This window comes from Elephas maximus, chromosome 4 (genome assembly GCF_024166365.1).
Source record: "Elephas maximus indicus isolate mEleMax1 chromosome 4, mEleMax1 primary haplotype, whole genome shotgun sequence".
Classification (NCBI taxonomy): Eukaryota; Metazoa; Chordata; class Mammalia; order Proboscidea; family Elephantidae; genus Elephas; species Elephas maximus.
This window is the reverse complement of record NC_064822.1, coordinates 69,132,500-69,154,906: the sequence shown is the minus strand read 5'-3', so window position 1 is coordinate 69,154,906 and position 22,407 is coordinate 69,132,500. Positions and strand designations below refer to the sequence as shown.

The 22,407-nt window shown below is 36.3% G+C and overlaps 1 protein-coding gene across 1 annotated transcript in view; it reads left to right on the top strand.

Moving 5' to 3' along the window:
• Positions 1-22,045, top strand: part of LOC126076252 (NKG2-A/NKG2-B type II integral membrane protein-like) — a 29,355-nt gene extending 7,310 nt beyond the window's left edge. The window contains exons 4-7 of the mRNA XM_049884829.1: positions 1,202-1,350; positions 7,960-8,030; positions 8,325-8,459; positions 21,985-22,045. Of these exons, the coding sequence (XP_049740786.1) occupies positions 1,202-1,350; positions 7,960-8,030; positions 8,325-8,454 (350 nt within the window). The 3' untranslated portion in view covers positions 8,455-8,459; positions 21,985-22,045. The remainder of the gene's footprint in view (positions 1-1,201; positions 1,351-7,959; positions 8,031-8,324; positions 8,460-21,984) is intronic.
• The last annotated feature ends 362 nt before the right edge of the window (positions 22,046-22,407 follow it).

Sequence of the window (22,407 nt, the reverse complement as noted above, 5' to 3'; positions counted from 1 at the left end):
AATCTTGAAATATTCTTTTTGACTATGAATGCAATGCCTCTTCAATTTGTCATTCCAGGCATAGTAGACCTATGGTTGTCTGATTCAAAATGGCCAATATTAGTGCATTTCAGAGCACCAATGCCTACGATATTGATCTTTATGCCTTCCATGTCATTTTGTCTACATCCAGGTTTCCTTGATTCATACTTTGTACATTCCAGGTTCTGATTATTAGTGGATGTTTGTAGCTGTTTCTTCTTATTTTGAGTCTTGTTGCATCAATGAGAGAAGGTCCCGAAAGCTTGATTCTATCCATGCCATTAACGTCAACTCTGCTTTGAGAAGGCATTTCTTCCCCAGTCGTATTTTGAGTGCCTTCCAACCTGAGGGGGCTCATCTTCTGGTAGTATATCAGATAATGTTCTGCTGCCATTCCTAAGGTTTTCACTGGCTAATTTTCTCAGAAGTAGACTGTCAGTTGCTTCTTCCTATTCTGTCTTAGTCTGGAAGGAAGCTCTGCTGAAACCTTTTCATCAGAGGAGAACCTGCCTGTATTTGAAATACATGTGGCATAGCTTCCAGCGTCACAGCAACATGCAAACCCCCACAGTAAGACAAACTGACAGATGACTGGTGGATATTTATAAGAATTACTGTAAATTTTTTGGTTATTATAATTCTTCTCTGATAATAAGAATCAAGAAAGATATGTAATGATTTTTTTAAGGTTCTGATAGTAATACAGATTATATTTTGTCTCTACATTAAAAAAATACAGGTTATATTTTGTCTCTACATTAAAAAAGATTTTTTTTCTACATTAGGGTATGCAAAAATAATAGACTTTTATAAACTATAAAATTGAGCAATAAATGTTTATAAATAAAGATTATATAAAGGGATTCCTTCTTGTTTAACAATAAGACAAAATATTCTTTTAAAAGTTATAAATTATTATATATATATGCCCACCAAAACAAAATAAAGGCAGTACATGTACATTTTCTTTGTTTGCCTTACCTGGGCACATAATTTAGGAGTTGAAATGCTAACTTTCTGTGCATATATATATGGCACTGTGTGTTTTGTTTTACATGTACCAGTGTGTGGAGGTGCATATGTTGATTATGTACATATTTGTTTGTACCTGTGCAAATATGTCAATTAATATTTATTTGTCATTTCAAATCATTTTGGTAGTAATTCAAATCTTTCTTAGGACATTGTCATCATTGTCCAAAGGCCTGGTTTATGTATTCCAACGGCTGTTATTACATTAGTAGTGAAAGAAAATCATGGAGTGAGAGTCGGATGGCCTGTGCTTCCAATGCATCTAATCTGCTTCACAGAGATAATGAAGAAGACATGGTAAGATTTTTAAGCTATTCAAACATTTTATTGAAAGGTTATTTCAGTCAATATTATGTTTGTAGGATTCATGCACATTTTAGTATATAATATTCCTTTGTTTGGTTTTACAATATTTTATTTATTTTGTCAGGCTATTAATGTACATTTGCTTATTTAGTACTGTTTCTCATGGAAAACAATACTTGTGTAAGTCCTTTTCTTCTAAAATAAACTTTGCTATTTTTATCTTATCATATGTAAAATAAATAAATAAATAAATAAATAAATAAATAAATAAATAAATAAATAAATAAATAAATAAAATACATAATTGTTCAGATTGATAAGAAAGTGATTATAACCCTTTGCCATCAAGTTGATTCCAATTAATAGTTACCCTCAAACGTACTTCTATGGTTTCCAAGGCTGTAAATTTTTTATGGAAGCAGATTGCCACATTATTTCTCCCACAGAGCAGGATAGGGTGTTCTATCTGCTGACCTTTCGATTATAAGCCTAGAGCTTAGCCACTGAGCCACCAGGAATTCTAGAGGAGTGCATGACCCATGTACTTAAAAAATACTTGGTCTCTTAGTAAACAGCCCTGGTGGTGCAGTGTTTAAGCACTGCACTGCTATACAAAATGTCAACAATTCAGCCTTACCCTGAAAGAAGATCTAGCAGTCTGCTTCTACATGAACCACCGTCTCCACCAGTCTGAGCCCAGAATTAAATGGTGCCAGGCTACCACCACCAGCTACTCTGAAAGGGATCACAATAGAGAGTTCCGGACAGAGCAGGACAGAAATGTAGAACAAAATTCAAATTCACAGAAAAAGACCAGATTTACTGGTCTGACAGAGACTGGAGGAACCCCTGAGACTGTGGCCTCAGGACACTCTGCTAACTCAGAACTGAAGCCACTCCTGAAGTCCTCCTTTCAGCCAAAGATCAATCATTGCCATTGAGTTGATTGTGAGTCACAGCAACCCTATAAAACAAACAATAACACACGTGAGGAATGTGTTTCTTAGTTCAATCAAGTATATGAGACCAAATGGACAACACTTGCACAAAAGCAAAGACTAGAAGGCAAGAAGGGACAGGAAACCTGGACAAACGAACACAGGGCACCCAGGGTTTAAAGGAAAAGGGGAAGAGTGCTGACACACTGTGGGGATTGCAACCAATGTCAGAAAACAATTTGTGTATAAATTATTGCATGAAAAATTAATATGTGCTAAAAATGTTCATTTAAAACATAATAAAATTAATAATAATAATATTAATAACAATAATAATAATAAAAAGATTACAGACAGCCAAGAAAACCTGTGGAACTCAGTTCCAGTCTGTAAAATGTGAGGTTTCCATGAATCAGAATCGATTCCATGGCAACAAATTTGATGTTTTTTTTTTTTTATTTATTTACAATAAGTTTAAGAAATAGACATTTCTAGTCCCTAAAAAAAAAAAAAAAAAATTTTTTTTTTTTAGTAGCCATGTTCCTGTGTCTGCTCTCAATACTTCTCGCTCCTCCCTAAAGCACTACTAAAGATTAGCTTTGCTTGTTTTTGAATTTTATGTAAGTGAAATCATACAGTATGCATTTTCTTTTTCGTCTGTTTCATTTCACTCCTATAACACATTCATGTAATTCATCTATATTGTTGCATTTAACTGTTTGTTAATTTTCACTTCTATATTATGTGACTATATACTGTGCATGGAAATTTGGATTACTTCTAACACTGGTCTGTTATGAATAATTATTCTCTGTACATCCTTGTGTATGTATTTAGTCCACATATTACCTGTATGTATAGGAATTCAGCTTCAGGCTCGTAGGTATCGTACATGTCAAAATTTATAAAATTATTCTATAGTTTCCTAGTTTTTTGTGCATGTACCCATTTTATTCAATAGTACCTGAATGTGTTCCTCTATCCTCATAACCATCAAAACTTAGTAGTATGAGGAATTTTAATATTGGACATTTTTACACTTATATAGCAGTATCATGATATGAATAGTGCATTTTCCTGATTCCTGTTAGATTGAACACATTTCTATGTGCTGCTGGCATTAGGATACCTCTTTGTGAAGTGCCTATTCATGTTTCTTGTCCATTTTTCCTAAGTGGTTTTTTTTCCTTCCAATAAGTTGTTAACATGTTTTGAATATGAGCTCTTTCTTGATGTTACGAGATTTAAATAGCTTCTTTTGAGTCTTTTGATGAAACAACGTTTGTTAATGTTACCATAGTCCAATTAAGCATTTTTGTGGGTGTTACTGCTTGTTTTGGATCTATTTCAGAAATTACTACAAGTCTGTAAAGATATTCTCTTATATTTATTTGTAGAAATTGTTTCTTCATTTCTTTTCTTGACCTTTTACATTTAGATACAACAGTTCCTTGGGAATTTTTTTGTGTGTGTTTTTGATGAAGTGAGGAAGAAGTGAGGTTCATACTTTTCTACATCATTATTTTATTGATGAAGTGTAACTTATAACAAAGGTGACCTTTTCTCCACTCTTCTCTCTGCCACCTTTGTCATAAATCAATTTCATATGTGTGTCTGTGTGTGTATCTGCGTTTGATGTATTTAGGGAGACTACCGTGTCTCATTTTTCTATTTTTTTCTTGCACCAGTGTTGTTGTTAGGTGCTGTAGAGTCGGTTCCGACTCATAGCCACCCTATGCACAACAGAACGAAACACTGCCCAGTCCTGAGCCATCCTTATAATCGTTGTTATGCTTGAGCTCATCGTTGCAGCCACTGTGTCAATCCACCTCGTTGAGGGTCTTCTTCTTTTCTGCTTACCCTGTACTCTGCCAAGCATGATGTCCTTCTCCAGGGACTGATCCTTCCTGAAAACATGTCCAAGTATGTAAGATGCAGTCTTGCCATCCTTGCTTCTAAGGAGCATTCTGGTTGTACTTCTTCTAAGACAGATCTGTTTGTTCTTTTGGCAGTCCATGGGATATTCAATATTCTTCGCCAACACCACAATTCAAAGGTGTCAACTCTTCTTTGGTCTTCCTTATTCATTGTCCAGCTTTCACATACATATGATGTGATTGAAAATACTATGGCTTGGGTCAGGTGCACCTTAGTCTTCAGGGTGACATCTTTGCTCTTCAACACTTAGAAGAGGTCCTTTGCAGCAGATTGGCCGAATGCAATGCATCTTTTGATTTCTTGACTGCTGCTTCCATGGCTGTTGATTGTGGATCCAAGGACAATGAAATCCTTGACAACTTCAATCTTTTCTCTGTTTATCATGATGTTGCTCATTGGTCCAGTTGTGAGGATTTTTGTTTTCTTTATGTTGAGGTGTAATCCATACTGAAGGCTGTGGTCTTTAATATTCATTAGTAAGCGCTTCAAGTCCTCTTCACTTTCAGCAAGCAAGGTTATGTCATCTGCATAACGCAGGTTGTTAATGAGTCTTCCTCCAATCCTGATGCCCCGTTCTTCTTCATATAGTCCATCTTCTGGGATTATTTGTTCAGCATACAGATTAAATAGGTATGGTGAAAGAATACAACCCTGACACACACCTTTCCTGACTTTAAGCCAATCAGCATTCCCTTGTTCTGTCTGATCTTGATCTATGCCTCTTGATCTATGTAAAGTTTCCTCATGAGCACAATTAAGCGTTCTGGAATTCCCATTCTTCTCAGTGTTATCCATAGTTTGATATGATCCACACAGTCAAAGCAAGTGAAAACGTATTAATGATAAAAAAAAAAAAAATAATGTTATGATAGTCCGATTCAGAATTTTTGTGGGTGTAAGTGCTCATTTTGGATCTATTTCAGAAATTACTAAAAGTCTATAAAGGTATTCCCTTGTATTTATTTATAGGAATTCTTTCTTTCTTTCTTTTTTTTTGATCACCAATTTATTAGGAATTTATTTTTTGTGATGCTGGGTTTTGGATGAAGTGAGGTAAAAGTGAAGTTTATACTTTTCTACATCATTATTTAATTGATGAAGTGTAACTTTTACCAAAGATGACTGTTTCTCCATTCTTCACTCTGCCAGCTTTGTCATAAATCAATTTCATGGGTGTGTCTACATTTGATGTATTTAGGGAGACTACCATGTTCCGTTTTTCTATTTTTTTCTTGCACCAGTACCACATGGTAAATATTACTAAAGCTTTATGTTAAGCTTTGATATTCAGTGCAACAGATAACTTCATCCCAGTCTTCTTCAGGAGTATCCTGTTACACTGGCCCTTTTAGTCCTTCTATAAATATTTTCACAAAACCAGGAGGTGGCTTTATTGAAATTATATTTAATCAATAGATTAATTGTTCAAAATTGATATCTATATAATATTATGCTTAAACGTGCCTGTGTTGTTTTTGTGTGCCATCAAATCCATTCGACTCATAGCTATCCCACAGGGCAGAGTAGAACTGCCCCATAGGGTTTCCTTGGCTGTAATCTTTATGGGAGTATACTGCCAGGTCTTTTGTGGAGCTGTTGGTGAAGTTGAACTTCTGACCTTTCAGTTAGTAGGGGAGTGCTTAACCCTTGCATCACCAGGGATCCTTAGCATGCCTTAATCCTGTGTTTATGTCCTCAAAACAGTTTTATATTTTTTGGTTAAAGTCTTGGACAATTTTATTTAGTTTAACTCTGCTTATCTTTTATCTTTCTTTTTCTGATGTCATTAATATAGCACAATAAATTTATGTATATTTGTCTATTGAACTTATTTTCAGCAATCTTGCTTAATTCATTATTTTAGTCAGGGTTCCACCAGAGAAAGAGAAGCAGTAATAATGCATGATTTCTCCCTAGTTCCTTTCAATATTTTTGTGTGAGTGAATATATTTGTAACAAAACATTTGCCAATTCAACATTCTTCACGGGTATAACTTGGTGACGTTAATTATGTTTATTGTGTTGTTTAACCATCACCATTATCCATTCTCAAATATCCTCATCACCCTAAACAGAAATTTAGTGTCCCCTGAGCATTGCGTTCCCCTGTTCCATTATCTTCCTCCTGCCTCTACACGTATAAACCACAATAAGCTTTGGTCTCTACACACTTGCCTATGCTAGAAATTTCACAGCAATGTAATCATACGATATTTTCCTTTTCTGATTTCATTCAGCATTATGTTTTCAAAGTTCATCCATGCTGTAGCATGTTACAGGACTTCATTTCTCTTTATGGCTGAGTAATATTCCATTGTATGTATGTACCTTATTTTATTTATTCATTCATCTGTTGATGGACATTCAGTTTGTTCCCAGTTTTTTGGCTACACTGTGAATAGTGCTGCAGTGAACATTGGTGTGCAAGTACCTGTTTGTGTTCCCGCTATCAATGTTTTGGGTGTGTACCTAGGAGTGGAATTGCTGGATCGGATGGTGATTCTATATTTAAATTATTGAGTAAGCAATGAAACTGTTTTCTACCTTGGCCACACCTTTTTATAATCCCACCCGCAATGGATGACATTTCTGATATTTCTACCTCCTCAACTACACCTGTTGTTATTGTTGTTTAAATCAGCACCATCTTAGGGTTGTAAAGTGATAGCACGTTGCAATTTTCATTTGCATTCTGTAATGACTAATGACTTTGAATATCTTTTCATGTACTTGTTGGCCATTTGTATTTTTTTTTTTGATGAAATATCTATTCAAATCCTTTGCTGATTTTCTGTTACGTTTTATTTTTTTGCCTGCCTTCCTAGCAGTTTTCCTTGTGACTGCATAGCTTTGTCGTTAGCCAGTGATTTAAGTAGAGGTCATATTCAAAGACTTCAGCTCTACAGGACTTCCTCCCCTTGTCATTTGATGTGGTGTGTGTGTGTCTGTGTGTGTGTGTGTATTGGGAAGTGCTCGTAAGTTTGTAGCAAGTTCTCAGGACTCCGCTGGCTTTTACTTTTTAATGGGAACTTCTAGGTGTCCCTTGAAAATGTAATATTTATTCAGTTAGCCAAGAATGTGTACAGAGCTAATGTCATCCCTTTTATTGAACTCTCATTTTTAGGATCTTTGTGTTAAATTTATGGTTGGGAAAAAAATAATTATGGCTGGTACTCTCCTCACTCCCAGGGAGACCACAAAATCAGGCTAGAGAATTTGTGGATTTTACTCATTCAATTTGGCATAGATTTCAGTACTTTGAGATGCAAATCCTGTGGTTTTTTATCCCCACCTCTCACCTGCAGTCAAATCTGCCCCTTCTGGCAGTAACACTGCTGACTTTTGCAGCCTGCCCCATGCTGTAAAATCTGTAGTTGTTCTCACTGAGCTGGGGAGGGGAAGAGATTGGGGGCAGCCTGGGCAGGAAGAGTGCAGATGTGTGCAATTCTTACTTCAATATCTACCAGCTTTCCAGGAATAAATCTTTTTCAAATTATTATTGGACTTTGATTAATTTCTAGAGCCCTGAAAGTACTCTTCTGGCAATCGATTCCTTTACTCAGTCACATTAATTAACGTCTGTAACGTGTCTGGTGTGAAACACTCACTAGGTGAGCAAATTGAGGGGCTCTGTACAGTAAGAAAGGATACACTTTATTTGATACAACAAAAAATTTAGTATTATAATTTATATTTGATTTCTCTTAAAATTGTTTTCTTCTAGAATTTCCTGAGGCGTTTCGGTGTCTTTACATGGATTGACTTTAGTGGCAATTCAACTTTCTCCTCCAAAGTGTGAGTTTTGAAATTCCTCTATTTTAGAACTTGAGAAAAAGCAATATATGAACAACTATAAAACTATAATTATTTAAGTCTTCATTGACAAATAGTAGAGGAAATACTCAGGTTCACATATATAACTGTAGGTCTACATAAATGATTTAAGATTGAAATATTTATTGTATTATTAAGTTATATATTATCAATACTAATACATTATTAAAGGATAACTCCATGAATATTATTTGCATACATATTTAAATATGCATATATCTGTTCTGAAAAATAATTTTATTCTCTGTATTACAGGATGTCAATATGTCCAGAGAAGGACAAGATTTGCACATATTTTAATATTTACAGTAACAAGATTTCTTGTGGATCCTGCTTAGAATTAAAAACATATGTTTGTAAGCACCAGGCAAGATCATTTCCCTAAGTTAGGTATGATGCTATTCCCCATCTATTAACATGTATTTCTAGTTTCTTCTATAACCATACAATTGTTTTTTAGTACAATTTTAATTTATATAAACTTTAAAAAATTATATATATATAAAATAAGAAATTTGCCATTTTGACATTTTTGCATGTACAATTTAGTGACATTAGTTACGTTCATCATGTTATGCATCCATCACCACTATCTGTTGCCCCATGTTTCCATCACCCTTAGCAGAAGCTCAATGTCTCCTAGACAATAACCCCCCTTTTCTCCCTTCCCTCTTGACTTTATAACCACTAATCAACTTTGATCTTTATACATTTGTCTAATCTAGATATATCATATAAGTAGGATCATATGTTTGTCTTTTTGTGACTGAATTATTTTACTCAGAAGAGAGAAATATTATACATTTATTATGCTTCTGCTATTTGTTTAAATAAATTATGTATAAATTACAAATCACAAAATTATCACGAGCTGTTATTTTCATGTCATCAATAAAATGAATAAATTCATTCAATTTTCAAATGAGTTGGTGTCTCCTAGCCCTTGAAGTTGTTTAAAATGAGGACACACCATCCCTAGTGGTAAGGTGTGTAAATCAGAGCCCGGTTAGGAGACAGATACCAGAGAAAGTTCATGTAAATAATTATTAACTATTTGTACGGGATAGGTAACTAAGATGGGATAAAAGAAAACTATGAAGAATACCTTAATGCTGAGGGAGAACACCCAAAGAAGGAACAAACTCGATAGTTGGGTTTCAGACTTCAAAACTGTGTGGCTGCCGCTTACTGAATGGCAGAGGTGTTCACTGGGATGTCCTGGGACAGACAGAACAGGTCCAAGCCAGAAGGCTGGAATTGGTGAGGATGGAATCTCAGCCAGACTGGCAAGCAGAAAGACCCCCTTACCAGAGAGCATTTGGGCAGCAGAAGGGGAACAGGAACTATGACTGGGACTGGCAACAAAAACTTGCTGATGGCTGAATACCACGCATGTCCTGCATGCATCTAGCTGACAGCCCCAACCCCCCACCACAGGAGCAAAAGGAGAAGAAGCATCACAAATCCAGGAAGAAGAGCCCTTCCTCCTGCAGTGTCTCTCCAATGGCTTCTGCTGACAAAGCTTAACATCATGCCAGCTGCAAGGGAGAAAAGTTTATAGGATATAGCTTCATTATTATGAAACAGAGCAAAGGATAGGATAGATTTGGAGATGAGAGAGAATAAATTGTTAATTGGCACACAAAGTCACCATTGTGACACAGGACAGAATTGCAGTGTAACGGACCTTTGTATTTCCTCCTCTCCCTCAGAGAATAGAACCAAGGCGTATCTCCAAATTCCATTTTAGTGCAACATTGTCACTACTAAGTTCCATTTTTTGTAGAGATTGATATTTTCCTTGGGTAATGTCCAGTCTCCCTTGATAATTGTCACACGTCTGCAGTTTCTGTTACTGGACTTCAGACATTTTGGAAGGTATTTTATTCAATTCTCTATCCTCCTCCTTCTCTCACACTTTACCATCAGGCTAAGAAAAATGCTTTGATAAAAAACTTAAATGTTAAATGTTGAAGACAAAAAAGAATCAAAAGGATAAAAGTGTTTGTTTGATATAAACAGCTACTTATTTGCAAGATTCAAAATAGACTAGTAATTTATCAATCATTCAGAGACCTTTCCACCATCATTCAATTAAAAGAGGAAGGGTGCTTATCACTGACTATTATCAGCAAAATAAACCAATATATACATTTATCTCTTTATATAGACTAAAATTTCATTCCATATAATCCCTGAACTATAGCTGTATCAGATATCGAAGTTGTATAATAAGCAACCACAAGATAGCACTGAGAATCAAAAAAAGAAATTAAGATTATTTTCTCATTCACCCAGTTGTTGTCTGGATGGGTTGCAGTTGTTATACGTTGCGCTTAGATGGGTTTAGCTCCAGTCCACTAATTTAGTTCAGATTTTTCTATATATCTTATTCTCAGAACAGTGGGCTCAGAATATGGGTGCACGCCCTTCTCATAGCAGAGGTCGTCAGTTCTCAGAGGGGCAAGCAGAAATGTACTTCTCGATGCCTGGGCACAGAACTCACATATTTTCACTGTCTCACCCCAAATCCTTGTCAAAACAAGTCACATGGCCAAGCCACCAGGAGTGTATTTAAATAAGAAAATGTGAAATATAAAGATTTTCAGTACTTTATTAATTTTTCTTGCTAGGTTTTTGCTACCTTTACTCCAAAATATACTGCAAGGTAGTCTTATATAGTGATGAAGAGTATCAGATGGATGCGTTTGTGAGCATTCTTTATCAAAGTTCAGGTGGGGAAGAAGCAGTATAGTGTAACGTTTAGTGACATGAGCAATGTCCAATGGAGCCAGACTACCTGGGTATAAATACTAATTCTACCCTATTAGCTATGTGCCCTAGTTACATAGTTGTTTTGAATCCATCTTCTTTCCTGTAAAACGTAATAGAAATAATGTATTAAACCTTGGTCCCCAAACACCTGCCCTTGCTCCGCTGACCTGTGAAGCATTCGGTTTATCCTGGAAACTTCTTTGCTTTTGGTCCAGTCCAGTTGAGCTGACCTTCCATGTATTGAGTATTGTCCTCCCTTCACCTAAAGCAGTTCTTATCTACTAACTAATCAGTAAATAACCCTCTCCCATCTTCCCTCCCTCCCTCCCTCGTAACCACAAAAGTATGTGTTCTTCTCAGTTTATACTATTCTCAAGATCTTATAATAGTGGTCTTATACAATATTTGTCCTTTTGCCTCTGACTAATTTTGCTCAGCATAATGCCTTCCAGGTTCCTCCATGTTATGAAATGTTTCACAGATTCGTCACTGTTCTTTATCGATGGGTAGTATTCCATTGTGTGAATATACCACAATTTATTTACCCATTCATCCGTTGATGGACACCTTGGTTGCTTCCAGCTTTTTGCTATTGTAAACAGAGCTGCAATAAACATGGGTGCGCATATATCTGTTCTTGTGAAGGCTCTTATTTCTCTAGGGTATATTCTGAGGAGTGGGATTTCTGGGTTGTATGGTAGTTCTATTTCTAACTGTTTAAGATAACGCCAGATAGATTTCCAAAATGGTTGTACCAATTTACATTCCCACCAGCAGTGTATAAGAGTTCCAATCTCTCCGCAGCCTGTCCAACATTGATTATTTTGTGTTTTTTGGATTAATGCCAGCCTTGTTGGAGTAAGATGGAATCTCATCGTAGTTTTAATTTGCATTTCTCTAATGGCTAATGATCGAGAGCATTTTCTCATGTATCTGTTAGCTGCCTGAATATCTTCTTTAGTGAAGTGCGTGTTCATATCCTTTGCCCACTTCTTGATTGGGTTGTCTGTCTTTTTGTGGTTGAGTTTTGACAGAATCATATAGATTTTAGAGATCAGGCGCTGGTCAGAGATGTCATAGCTGAAAATTCTTTCCCAGTCTGTAGGTGGTCTTTTTACTCTTTTGGTGAAGTCTTTAGATGAGCATAGGTGTTTGATTTTTAGGAGCTCCCAGTTATCTAGTTTCTCTTCGTCATTTTTGGTAATGTTTTGTATTCTGTTTTTGCCTTGTATTAGGGCTCCTAAGGTTGTCCCTATTTTTTCTTCCATGATCTTTATCGTTTTAGTCTTTATGTTTAGGTCTTTGATCCACTTGGAGTTAGTTTTTGTGCATGGTGTGAGGTATGGGTCCTGTTTCATTCTTTTGCAAATGGATATCCAGTTATGCCAGCACCATTTGTTAAAAAGACTATCTTTTCCCCAATTAACAGACACTGGGCCTTTGTCAAATATCAGCTGCTCATATGTGGATGGATTTATATCTGGGTTCTCAATTCTGTTCCATTGGTCTATGTGCCTCTTGTTGTACCAGTACCAGGCTGTTTTGACTACTGTGGCTGTATAATAGGTTCTAAAATCAGGTAGAGTGAGGCCTCCCACTTTCTTCTTCTTTTTCAGTAATGCTTTGCTTCTCCGAGGCTTCTTTCCCTTCCATATGAAGTTGGTGATTTGTTTCTCCATCACATTAAAAAATGACATTGGAATTTGGATCGGAAGTGCATTGTATGTATAGATGGCTTTTAGTAGAATAGACATTTTTACTATGTTAAGTCTTCCTATCCATGAGCAAGGTATGTTTTTCCACTTAAGTAGGTCCTTTTTAGGTTCTTGTAGTAGAGCTTTGTAGTTTTCTTTGTATAGGTCTTTTACACCCTTGGTAAGATTTATTCCTAAGTATTTTATCTTCCTGGGGGCTCCTGTGAATGGTATTGATTTGGTGATTTCCTCTTCGATGTTCTTTTTGTTGATGTAGAGGAATCCAAGTGATTTTTGTATGTTTATCTTATAACCTGAGACTCTGCCAAACTCTTCTATTAGTTTCAGTAGTTTTCTGGAGGAGTCCTTCAGGTTTTCTGTGTATAAGATCATGTCATCTGCAAATAGAGATAATTTTACTTCCTCCTTGCCAATCTGGATGCCCTTTATTTCTTTGTCTAGCCCGATTGCTCCGGCTAGGATCTCTAGCACAATGTTGACTAAGAGCGGTGTTAAAGGGCATCCTTGTCTGGTTCCTGTTCTCAAGGGAAATGCTTTCAGGCTCTCTCCATTTAGAGTGATGTTGGCTGTTGGCTTTGCATAGATGCCCTTTATTATGTTGAGGAATTTTCCTTCAATTCCTATTTTGGTGAGAGTTTTTATCATAAATGGGTGTTGGACTTTGTCAAATGCCTTTTCTGCATCAATTGATAAGATCATGTGGTTTTTGTTGTTTTGTTTTATTTATACGGTGGATTACATTAATGATTTTTCTAATATTAAACCAGCCTTGCATACCTGTTATAAATCCCACTTGGTCATGGTGGATTAATTTTTTGATATGTTGTTGAATTCTATTGGCTAGAATTTTGTTGAGGATTTTTGCATCTATGTTCATGAGGGATATCGGTCTGTAATTTTCTTTTTTTGTGATGTCCTTACCTGGTTTTGGTATCAGGGAAATGGTGGATTCATAGAATGAGTTGGGTAGTATTCCGTCATTTCCTATGCTTTGAAATACCTTTAGTGGTAGTGGTGTTAACTCTTCTCTGAAGGTTTGGTAGAACTCTGCAGTAAAGCCATCCGGGCCAGGGCTTTTTTTTTGTTGAGAGTTTTTTGATTACCGTTTCAATCTCTTTTTTTGTTATGGGTCTAATTAGTTGTTCTACTTCGGATTGTGTTAGTTTAGGTAGGTAGTGTTTTTCCAGGAATTCATCCATTTCTTCTAGGTTTTCAAATTTGTTAGAGTACAATTTTTCATAATAATCTGATATAATTCTTTTAATTTCAGTTGGGTCTGTTGTGATGTGGCCCATCACGTTTCTAATTCGGGTTATTTGTTTCCTTTCCTGTATTTCTTTAGTCAGTCTGGCCAATGGTTTATCAATTTTGTTAATTTTTTCAAAGAACCAGCTTTTGGCTTTGTTAATTCTTTCAATTGTTTTTCTGTTCTCTATTTCATTTAGTTCAGCTCTAAGTTTTATTATTTGTTTTCTTCTGGTGCCTGATGGATTCTTTTGTTGCTCACTTTCTATTTGTTCAAGTTGTCGGGACAGTTCTCTGATTTTGGCTCTTTCTTCTTTTTGTATGTGTGCATTTATCGATATAAATTGGCCTCTGAGCACTGCTTTTGCTGTATCCCGGAGGTTTTGATAGGAAATATTTTCATTCTCGTTGCATTCTACGAATTTCCTTATTCCCTCCTTAATGTCTTCTATAACTCAGGCTTTTTTCAGGAGGGTATTGTTCAGTTTCCAAGTATTTGATTTCTCTTCCCTAATTTTTCTGTTATTGATTTCCACTTTTATGGCCTTGTGGTCTGAGAAGATGCTTTGTAGTATGTCGATGTTTTGGATTTTGCAAAGGTTTGTTTTATGACCTAATATGTGGTCTATTCTAGAGAATGTTCCATGTGCGCTAGAAAAAAAAGTGTATTTCTTTTTTTTTTTTTTTAATTTTTATTAAGCTTCAAGTGAACATTTACCATTCCAATCAGTCTGTCACATGTAGGTTTACGTACATCTTACTCCCTTCTCCCACTTGCTCTCCCCCTATTGAGTCAGCCCTTACAGTCTCTCGTTTCGTGCCAATTTTGCCATCTTCCCTCTCTCCCTATCTTCCCATCCCCCCTCCAGTTAAGAGTTGCCAACACACTCTCCAGTGTCCACCTGATTTAATTAGCTCACTCTTCATCAGCATCTCTCTCCCCCCCACTGACCAGTCCTTTTCATGCCTGATGAGTTGTCTTCGGGGATGGTTCCTGTCCTGTGCCATCAGAAGCTCTGGGGAGCATTGTCTCTGGGATTCCTCTAGTCGCAATCATACCATTAGGTGTGGTCTTTTAATGAGAATTTGGGGTCTGTATCCCATTGGTCTCCTGTTCCCTCAGGAGTTGTCTGTTGTGCTCCCTGACAGGACAGACATCGATTGTGGCCAGGCACCAACTAGTTCTTCTGGTCTCACGATAATGTAGGTCTCTGGTTCATGTGGCCCTTTCTGTCTCTTGGGTTCTTAGTTGTCATGTGACCTTGGTGTTCTTCCTTTGCCTTTGCTCCAGGTGGGTTGAGACCAATTAATGTATTTTAGATGGCCGCTTGTTGGCATTTAGGACCCCAGGCGCCACAATTCAAAGTGGGATGCAGAGTGTTTTCATAATAGAATTGTTTTGCCCATTGACTTAGAAGTCCCCTCAAACCAAGTTCCCCAGACCCCAGCCCCTGCTTCGCTGACCTTTGAAGCTTTCATTTTATCCCGGAAACCTCTTTACTTTTAATCCAGTCCAATTAGGCTGACCTTCCTTGTTTTGAGTGTTGTCTTTCCCTTCACCCAAAGCAGTTCTTATCTACAGATTGATCAATAAAAAGCCCTCTCCCTCCCTCCCTCCCTCCCCCCTTTGTAACCACATAAGTCTGTGTTCTTCTCCGTTTTTTCTATTTCTCAAGATCTTATAATAGTGGTCTTATACAATATTTGTCCTTTTGCAACTGACTCATTACGCTCAGCATAATGCCTTCCAGATTCCTCCATGTTATGAAATGTTTCAGTGATTCGTCACTGTTCTTTATCGATGCATAGTATTCCATTGTGTGAATATACCACAATTTATTTACCCATTCGTCCGTTGATGGACATCTTGGTTGCTTCTAGCTTTTTGCTATTGTAAACAGAGCTGCAATAAACATGGGTGTGCATATATCTGTTTGTGTGAAGGCTCTTGTATCTTTAGGGTATATTCCGAGGAGTGGGATTTCTGGGTTGTATGGTAGTTCTATTTCTAACTGTTTAAGATAACGCCAGATGGATTTCCAAAGTGGTTGTACCATCTTACAATCCCACCAGCAGTGTATGAGAGTTCCAATCTCTCCGCAGCCTCTCCAACATTTATTATTTTGTGTTTTTTGAATTAATGCCAGTCAGATGGAATCTCATCGTAGTTTTAATTTGCATTTCTCTAATGGCTAATGATCGAGAGCATTTTCTCATGTATCTGTTGGCTGCCTGAATATCTTCTTTAGTGAAATGTGTGTTCATATCCTTTGCCCACTTCTTGATTGGGTTGTTTGTCTTTTTGTGGTTGAGTTTTGACAGAATCATGTAGATTTTAGAGATCAGGCGCTGGTCTGAGATGTCATAGCTGAATATTCTTTCCCAGTCTGTAGGTGGTCTTTTTACTCTTTTGGTGAAGTCTTTAGATGAGCATAGGTGTTTGATTTTTAGGAGCTCCCAGTTATCTGGTTTCTCTTCATCATTTTTGGTAATGTTTTGTATTCTGTTTATGCCTTGTATTAGGGCTCCTAGGGTTGTCCCTATTTTTTCTTCCATGATTTTTATCGTTTTAGTCTTTATGTTTAGGTCTTTGATCCACTTGGAGTTAGTTTTTGTGCATGGTGTGAGGTATGGGTCCTGTTTCATTCTTTTGCAAATGGATATCCAGTTATGCCAGCACCATTTGTTAAAAAGACTATCATTTCCCCAATTGACTGACACTGGTCCTTTGTCAAATATCAGCTGCTCATACGTGGATGGATTTATATCTGGGTTCTCAATTCTGTTCCATTGGTCTATGTGCCTGTTGTTGTACCAGTACCAGGTTGTTTTGACTACTGTAGCTATATAATAGGTTCTGAAATCAGGTAGGGTGAGACCTCCCACTTTCTTCTTCTTTTTCAGTATTGCTTTACTTATCCGGGGGTTCTTTCCTTTCCATATGAAATTAGTGATTTGTTTCTCTATCCCCTTAAAGTATGACATTGGTATTTGGATTGGAAGTGCGTTATATGTATAAATGGCTTTTGGTAGAATAGACATTTTTACTATGTTAAGTCTTCCTATCCATGAGCAGGGTATGTTTTTCCACTTAAGTATGTCCTTTTGAATTTCTTATAGCAGAGTCTTATAGTTTTCTTTGTATAGGTCTTTTACATCCTTGGTAAGATTTATTCCTAAGTATTTTATCTTCTTGGGGGCTACTGTGAATGGTATTGATTTGGTTATTTCCTCTTCGGTGTTCTTTTCGTTGATGTAGAGGAATCCAAGTGATTTTTGTATGTTTGTTTTATATCCTGAGACTCTTCCAAACTCTTCTATTAGTTTCAGTAGTTTTCTGGAGGATTCCTTAGGGTTTTCCGTGTATACGATCATGTCATCTGCAAATAGTGATAGCTTTACTTCCTCCTTACCAATCTGGATACACTTTATTTCTTTGTTTAGCCTAATTGCCCTGGCTAGGACTTCAAGTACGATGTTGAATAAGAGCGGTGATAAAGGGCATCCTTGTCTGGTTCCCGTTCTCAAGGGAAATCCTTTCAGGTTCTCTCCATTTAGAGTGATATTGGCCGTTGGCTTTGCATATATGCCCTTTATTATGTTGAGGAATTTTCCTTCAATTCCTATTTTGGTAAGAGTTTTTATCATAAATGGGTGTTGAACTTTGTCAAATGCCTTTTCTGCATCTATTGATAAGATCATTTGGTTTTTGTCTTTTGTTTTATTTATGTGATGGATTACATTAATGGTTTTTCTGATATTAAACCAGCCTTGTGTACCTGGTATAAATCCCACTTGATCAGGGTGTATTATTTTTTTGATGTGTTGTTGGATTCTATTGGCTAGAATTTTGTTGAGGATTTTTGCATCTATGTTCATGAGGGATATAGGTCTAAAATTTTCTTTTTTTGTAATGTCTTTACCTGGTTTTGGTATCAGGGAGATGGTAGCTTCATAGAATGAGTTGGGTAGTATTCCATCTTTTTCTATACTTTGAAATACCTTCAGTAGTAGTGGTGTTAAGTCTTCTCTGAAGGTTTGGTAGAACTCTGCAGTGAAGCCGTGTGGGCCAGGACTTTTTTATGTTGGAAGTTTTTTGATTACCGTTTCAATCTCTTTTTTTGTTATGGGTCTATTTAGTTGTTCTACTTCTGAATGTGTTAGTTTAGGTAGGTAGTGTTGTTCCAAGAATTTATCCATTTCTTCTAGGTTTTCAAATTTGTTAGAGTACAATTTTATGTAGTAATCTGATATGATTCTTTTGATTTCATTTGGTTCTGTTGTGATGTGGTCCTTCTTGTTTCTTATTCGGGTTATTTGTTTCCTTTCCTGTTTTTCTTTAGTCAGTCTAGCCAATGGTTTATCAATTTTGTTAATTTTTTCAAAGAACCAGCTTTTGGCTTTGTTAATTGTTTCAATTGTTTTTCTGTTCTCTAATTCATTTAGTTCAGCTCTAATTTTTATGATTTGTTTTCTTCTGGTGCCTGATGGGTTCTTTTGTTGCTCACTTTCTATTTGTTCAAGTTGTCGGGACAGTTCTCTGATTTTGGCTCTTTCTTCTTTTTGTATGTGTGCATTTATCGATATAAATTGGCCTCTGAGCACTGCTTTTGCTGTGTCCCAGAGGTTTTGATAGGAAGTATTTTCATTCTCGTTGCTTTCTAAGAATTTCCTTATTCCCTCCTTGATGTCTTCTATACCCCAGTCTTTTTTCAGGAGGGTATTGTTCATTTTCCAAGTATTTGATTTCTTTTCCCTAGTTTTTCTGTTATTGATTTCTAGCTTCATTGCCTTGTAGTCTGAGAAGATGCTTTGTAATATTTCGATGTTTTGGATTCTGCAAAGGTTTGTTTTATGACCTAATATGTGGTCTATTCTAGAGAATGTTCCATGTGCACTAGAAAAAAAAGTATACTTTGCAGCAGTTGGGTGGAGAGTTCTGCATAAGTCAATGAGGTCAAGTTGTTTGATTGTTGTAAGTAGGTCTTCCGTGTCTCTATTGAGCTTCTTACTGGATGTCCTGTCCTTCTCCGAAAGTGGTGTGTTGAAGTCTCCTACTATATACGTGGAGGTGTCTACCTCACTTTTCAATTCTGTTAAAATTTGATTTATGCATCTTGCAGTCCTGTCATTAGTTGCATAAATATTTAATATGGTTATGTCTTCCTGATCAATTGTCCCTTTTATCATTATATAGTGTCCTTCTTTATCCTTTGTGGCGGATTTAAGTCTAAAGTCTATTTTATCAGAAATTAATATTGCTACTCCTCTTATTTTTTGCTTATTGTTTGCTTGATATATTTTTTTCCATCCTTTGAGTTTTAGTTTGTTTGTGTCTCTAAGTCTAAGGTGTGTCTCTTGTAGGCAGCATATAGATGGATCGTGTTTTTTTATCCAGTCCGTGACTCTCTGTCTCTTTATTGGTGCATTTAGTCCTTTTACATTCAGCGTAATTATAGATAAGTAAGTTTTTAGTGCTGTCATTTTGATGCCTTTTCATGTGTGTTGTTGGCCATTTCATTTTTCCACATAGTTTTTTGTGCTGAGACGTTTTTCTTAGTAGCTTGTGAGATCTTCATTTTCATAATGTTTAACTTTGTGTTTGTTGAGTCGTTACGTTTTTCTTGGCTTTTTTCTTGAGTTATGGAATTGATATTCCTTTTTGTTGTTACCTTTTTATTTACCCCTATTTTTCTAAGTAAAAACCTACCTTGTATCCTTCTATATCGCCTTGTATCACTCTCCATCTGGCAGTTCAATGCCTCCTATATTTAGTCCCTCTTTTTGATTATTGTGATCGTTTATCTATTGATTTCCATGATTTCCTGTTATGTGTATTATATTGTTTATTTATTTATTTTTTAGAATTAGTCTTAATTTGTTTGTTTTTGTGCTTTCCCTATTTGAGTTGCGTTGATATCAGGACGTTCTGTTTTGTGACCTTGTATTGTGCTGGTACTTGATATCATTGGTCATCCGGCCAAACAATCTCCTTCAGCATTTCTTGCAGTCTTGGTTTAGTTTTTGCAAATTCTCTAAACTAGTGTTTATCTGTAAATATCTTAATTTCTCCTTCATATTTCAGAGAGAGTTTTGCTGGATTTATGATCCTTGGTTCGCAGTTTTTCTCCTTCAGTGCTCTGTATACTTCGTCCCATTCCCTTCTTGCCTGCATGGTTTCTGCTGAGTAGTCTGAACATATTCTTATTGATTCTCCCTTGAAGGAAACCTTTCTTTTCTCCCTGGCTGCTTTTAAAATTTTCTGTTTGTCTTTGGTTTTGGCAAGTTTGATGATAATATGTCTTGGTGTTTTTCTTTTTGGATCAATCTTAAATGGGGTTCGATGAGCATCTTGGATAGATATCCTTTCGTCTTTCATGATGTCAGGGAAGTTTTGTGTCAGGAGTTCTTCAACTATTTTCTCTGTGTTTTCTGTCCCCCCTCCCTGTTCTGGGACTCCAATCACTCGCAAGTTATCCTTCTTGATAGAGTCCCACATGATTCTTACGGTTTCTTCATTTTTTTTAATTCTTTTATCTGATTTTTTTTGCAGCTATATCGGTGTCAATTCCCTGGTCCTCCAGAAGTCCCAGTCTAGATTCTAATTGCTCGAGTCTGCTCCTCTGACTTCCTATTGCGTTGTCAAATTCTGTAATTTTATTGTTAATCTTTTGGATTTCTACATGCTGTCTCTCTATGGATTCTTGCAACTTGTTAATTTTTCCATTATGTTCTTGAATAATCTTTTTGAGTTCTTCAACAGTTTTATCAGTGTGTTCCTTGGCTTTTTCTGCATTTATCCTAATTTCATTTGTGATATCTTTAAGCATTCTGTAAATTAGTTTTTTATATTCTGTATCTGATAATTCCAGGATTGTATCTTCATTTGGGAAAGATTTAGATTCTGTTGTTTATGGCGTTGGAGATGCTGTCATGGTCTGTTTCTTTATGTGGTTTGATATGGACTGCTGTCTCCGAGCCATCACCGGGAAACTAGATTTTCCAGGTAGTCGGCTGGTACGCTGGCTCCTGGTTCTGAAAACGGTCGCTGTCTGCCCGTATTTGTTCGTTTTCCGTCTCTAAGTCTGTGCTTGTTGTTCAGAGTTCGTAGATTGTTATGTACGTGATCGATTTCCTTGTTTTTCTGAGTCTTTGTTGCAAGAGGGATCCGCGGTAGCGTCCACCTAGTCCGCCATCTTGGCCCCGCCTCTGTGTATTTCTTTTTTGATGAAATATCTATTCAAGTCCTTTGCCAATTTTCTATTATGTTTTATTTATATTTTTCAGCCTGGCTTCCTAGGAGTTTTCCTTGTGACTGCATAGCTTTGTTGTTAGCCAATGCTTCAAGCAGAGGTCATATTCAAAGACTTCAGCTCTATAGAACTTCCTTCCTCTGTCTTTTGATATGGTGTGTGTATCTGTGTGTATGTGTTGGGAAGTGCTCATAACTTTGCAGCAAGCTCTCAGGTCTCCATCGGCTTTTACTTTTTATTGGGAACTTCTAGGTGTCCTTTGAAAATGTAATATTTATTCAGTTAGCCAAGAATGTGTAGAGAGCTAATGTCATCTCTTGTATTGGACTCTCATTTTTAGGATCTTTGTGTTAAATTTACGGCTGGGAAAAAAAAATATGGCTGGTACTCTGCTCACTCGCATGAAGACCACACTCAGGCTAGAGAATTTGTGGGTTTTACTAATTCATTTGCTATAGATTTCAGTACTTCGAGCTGCAAATCCTGTGGGTTTTTATCCCCACTTCTCGCCTGCAGTCAAATCTGCCCCTTCTGGCAGTCACACTGCTGACTTTTGCAGGCTTCCCCATGCTGTAAAATCTGAAAGTGTTCTCACTTAGCTGGGGTGGGGAAAGGATTGGGAGCAGCCTGGGCAGGAATAGTGCAGATGTGTGCAATTCTTACTTCAATATCTACCAGCTTTCCAGGAATAAGTCTTTTTCAAATTATTGTTGGACTTTGATGAATTTCCAGAGCCCTGGAAGTATTGTTTTTGTCAATCTGATCCTTTTACTCAGTCACACCAATTAATGTCTGTAAAGTTTCTGGTGTGAAACACTCACTATGTGAACAAATTGAGGGGCTTTGTATAGCAAGAAAGGATTCACTTTATTTGATACACCAAAAAATTTAATATATTTGATTTCTCTTAAAATTGTTTTCTCCTAGAATTTCCTGAGGTATTTCGGTGTCTTAATATGGATGGAATTTAGTGGCAATTCAACTTTCTCCTCCAAACTGTAAGAGTTTTGAAATTCCTCTATTTTATAACTTGAGAATAAGCAATATATGAACAATTATAAAACTACAATTATTTAAGTTTTCATTGACAAATAGTAGAGGAAATACTCAAGTTTAGATATACAACTGTAGGTCTGCATAAATTATTTAATATTGAAATATTATATTATTAAGTTATATATTATCAATATTAATACATTATTAAAAAGGATAACTCCATGAATATTTTCATATATATATTTAAATATACATATATCTGTTCTTAAAACTAATGTTATTCTCTGTATTACAGGATTTCAATATTTCCAGAGAGGGACAAGAATTGCACATTTTTTAATACTTATCATAACA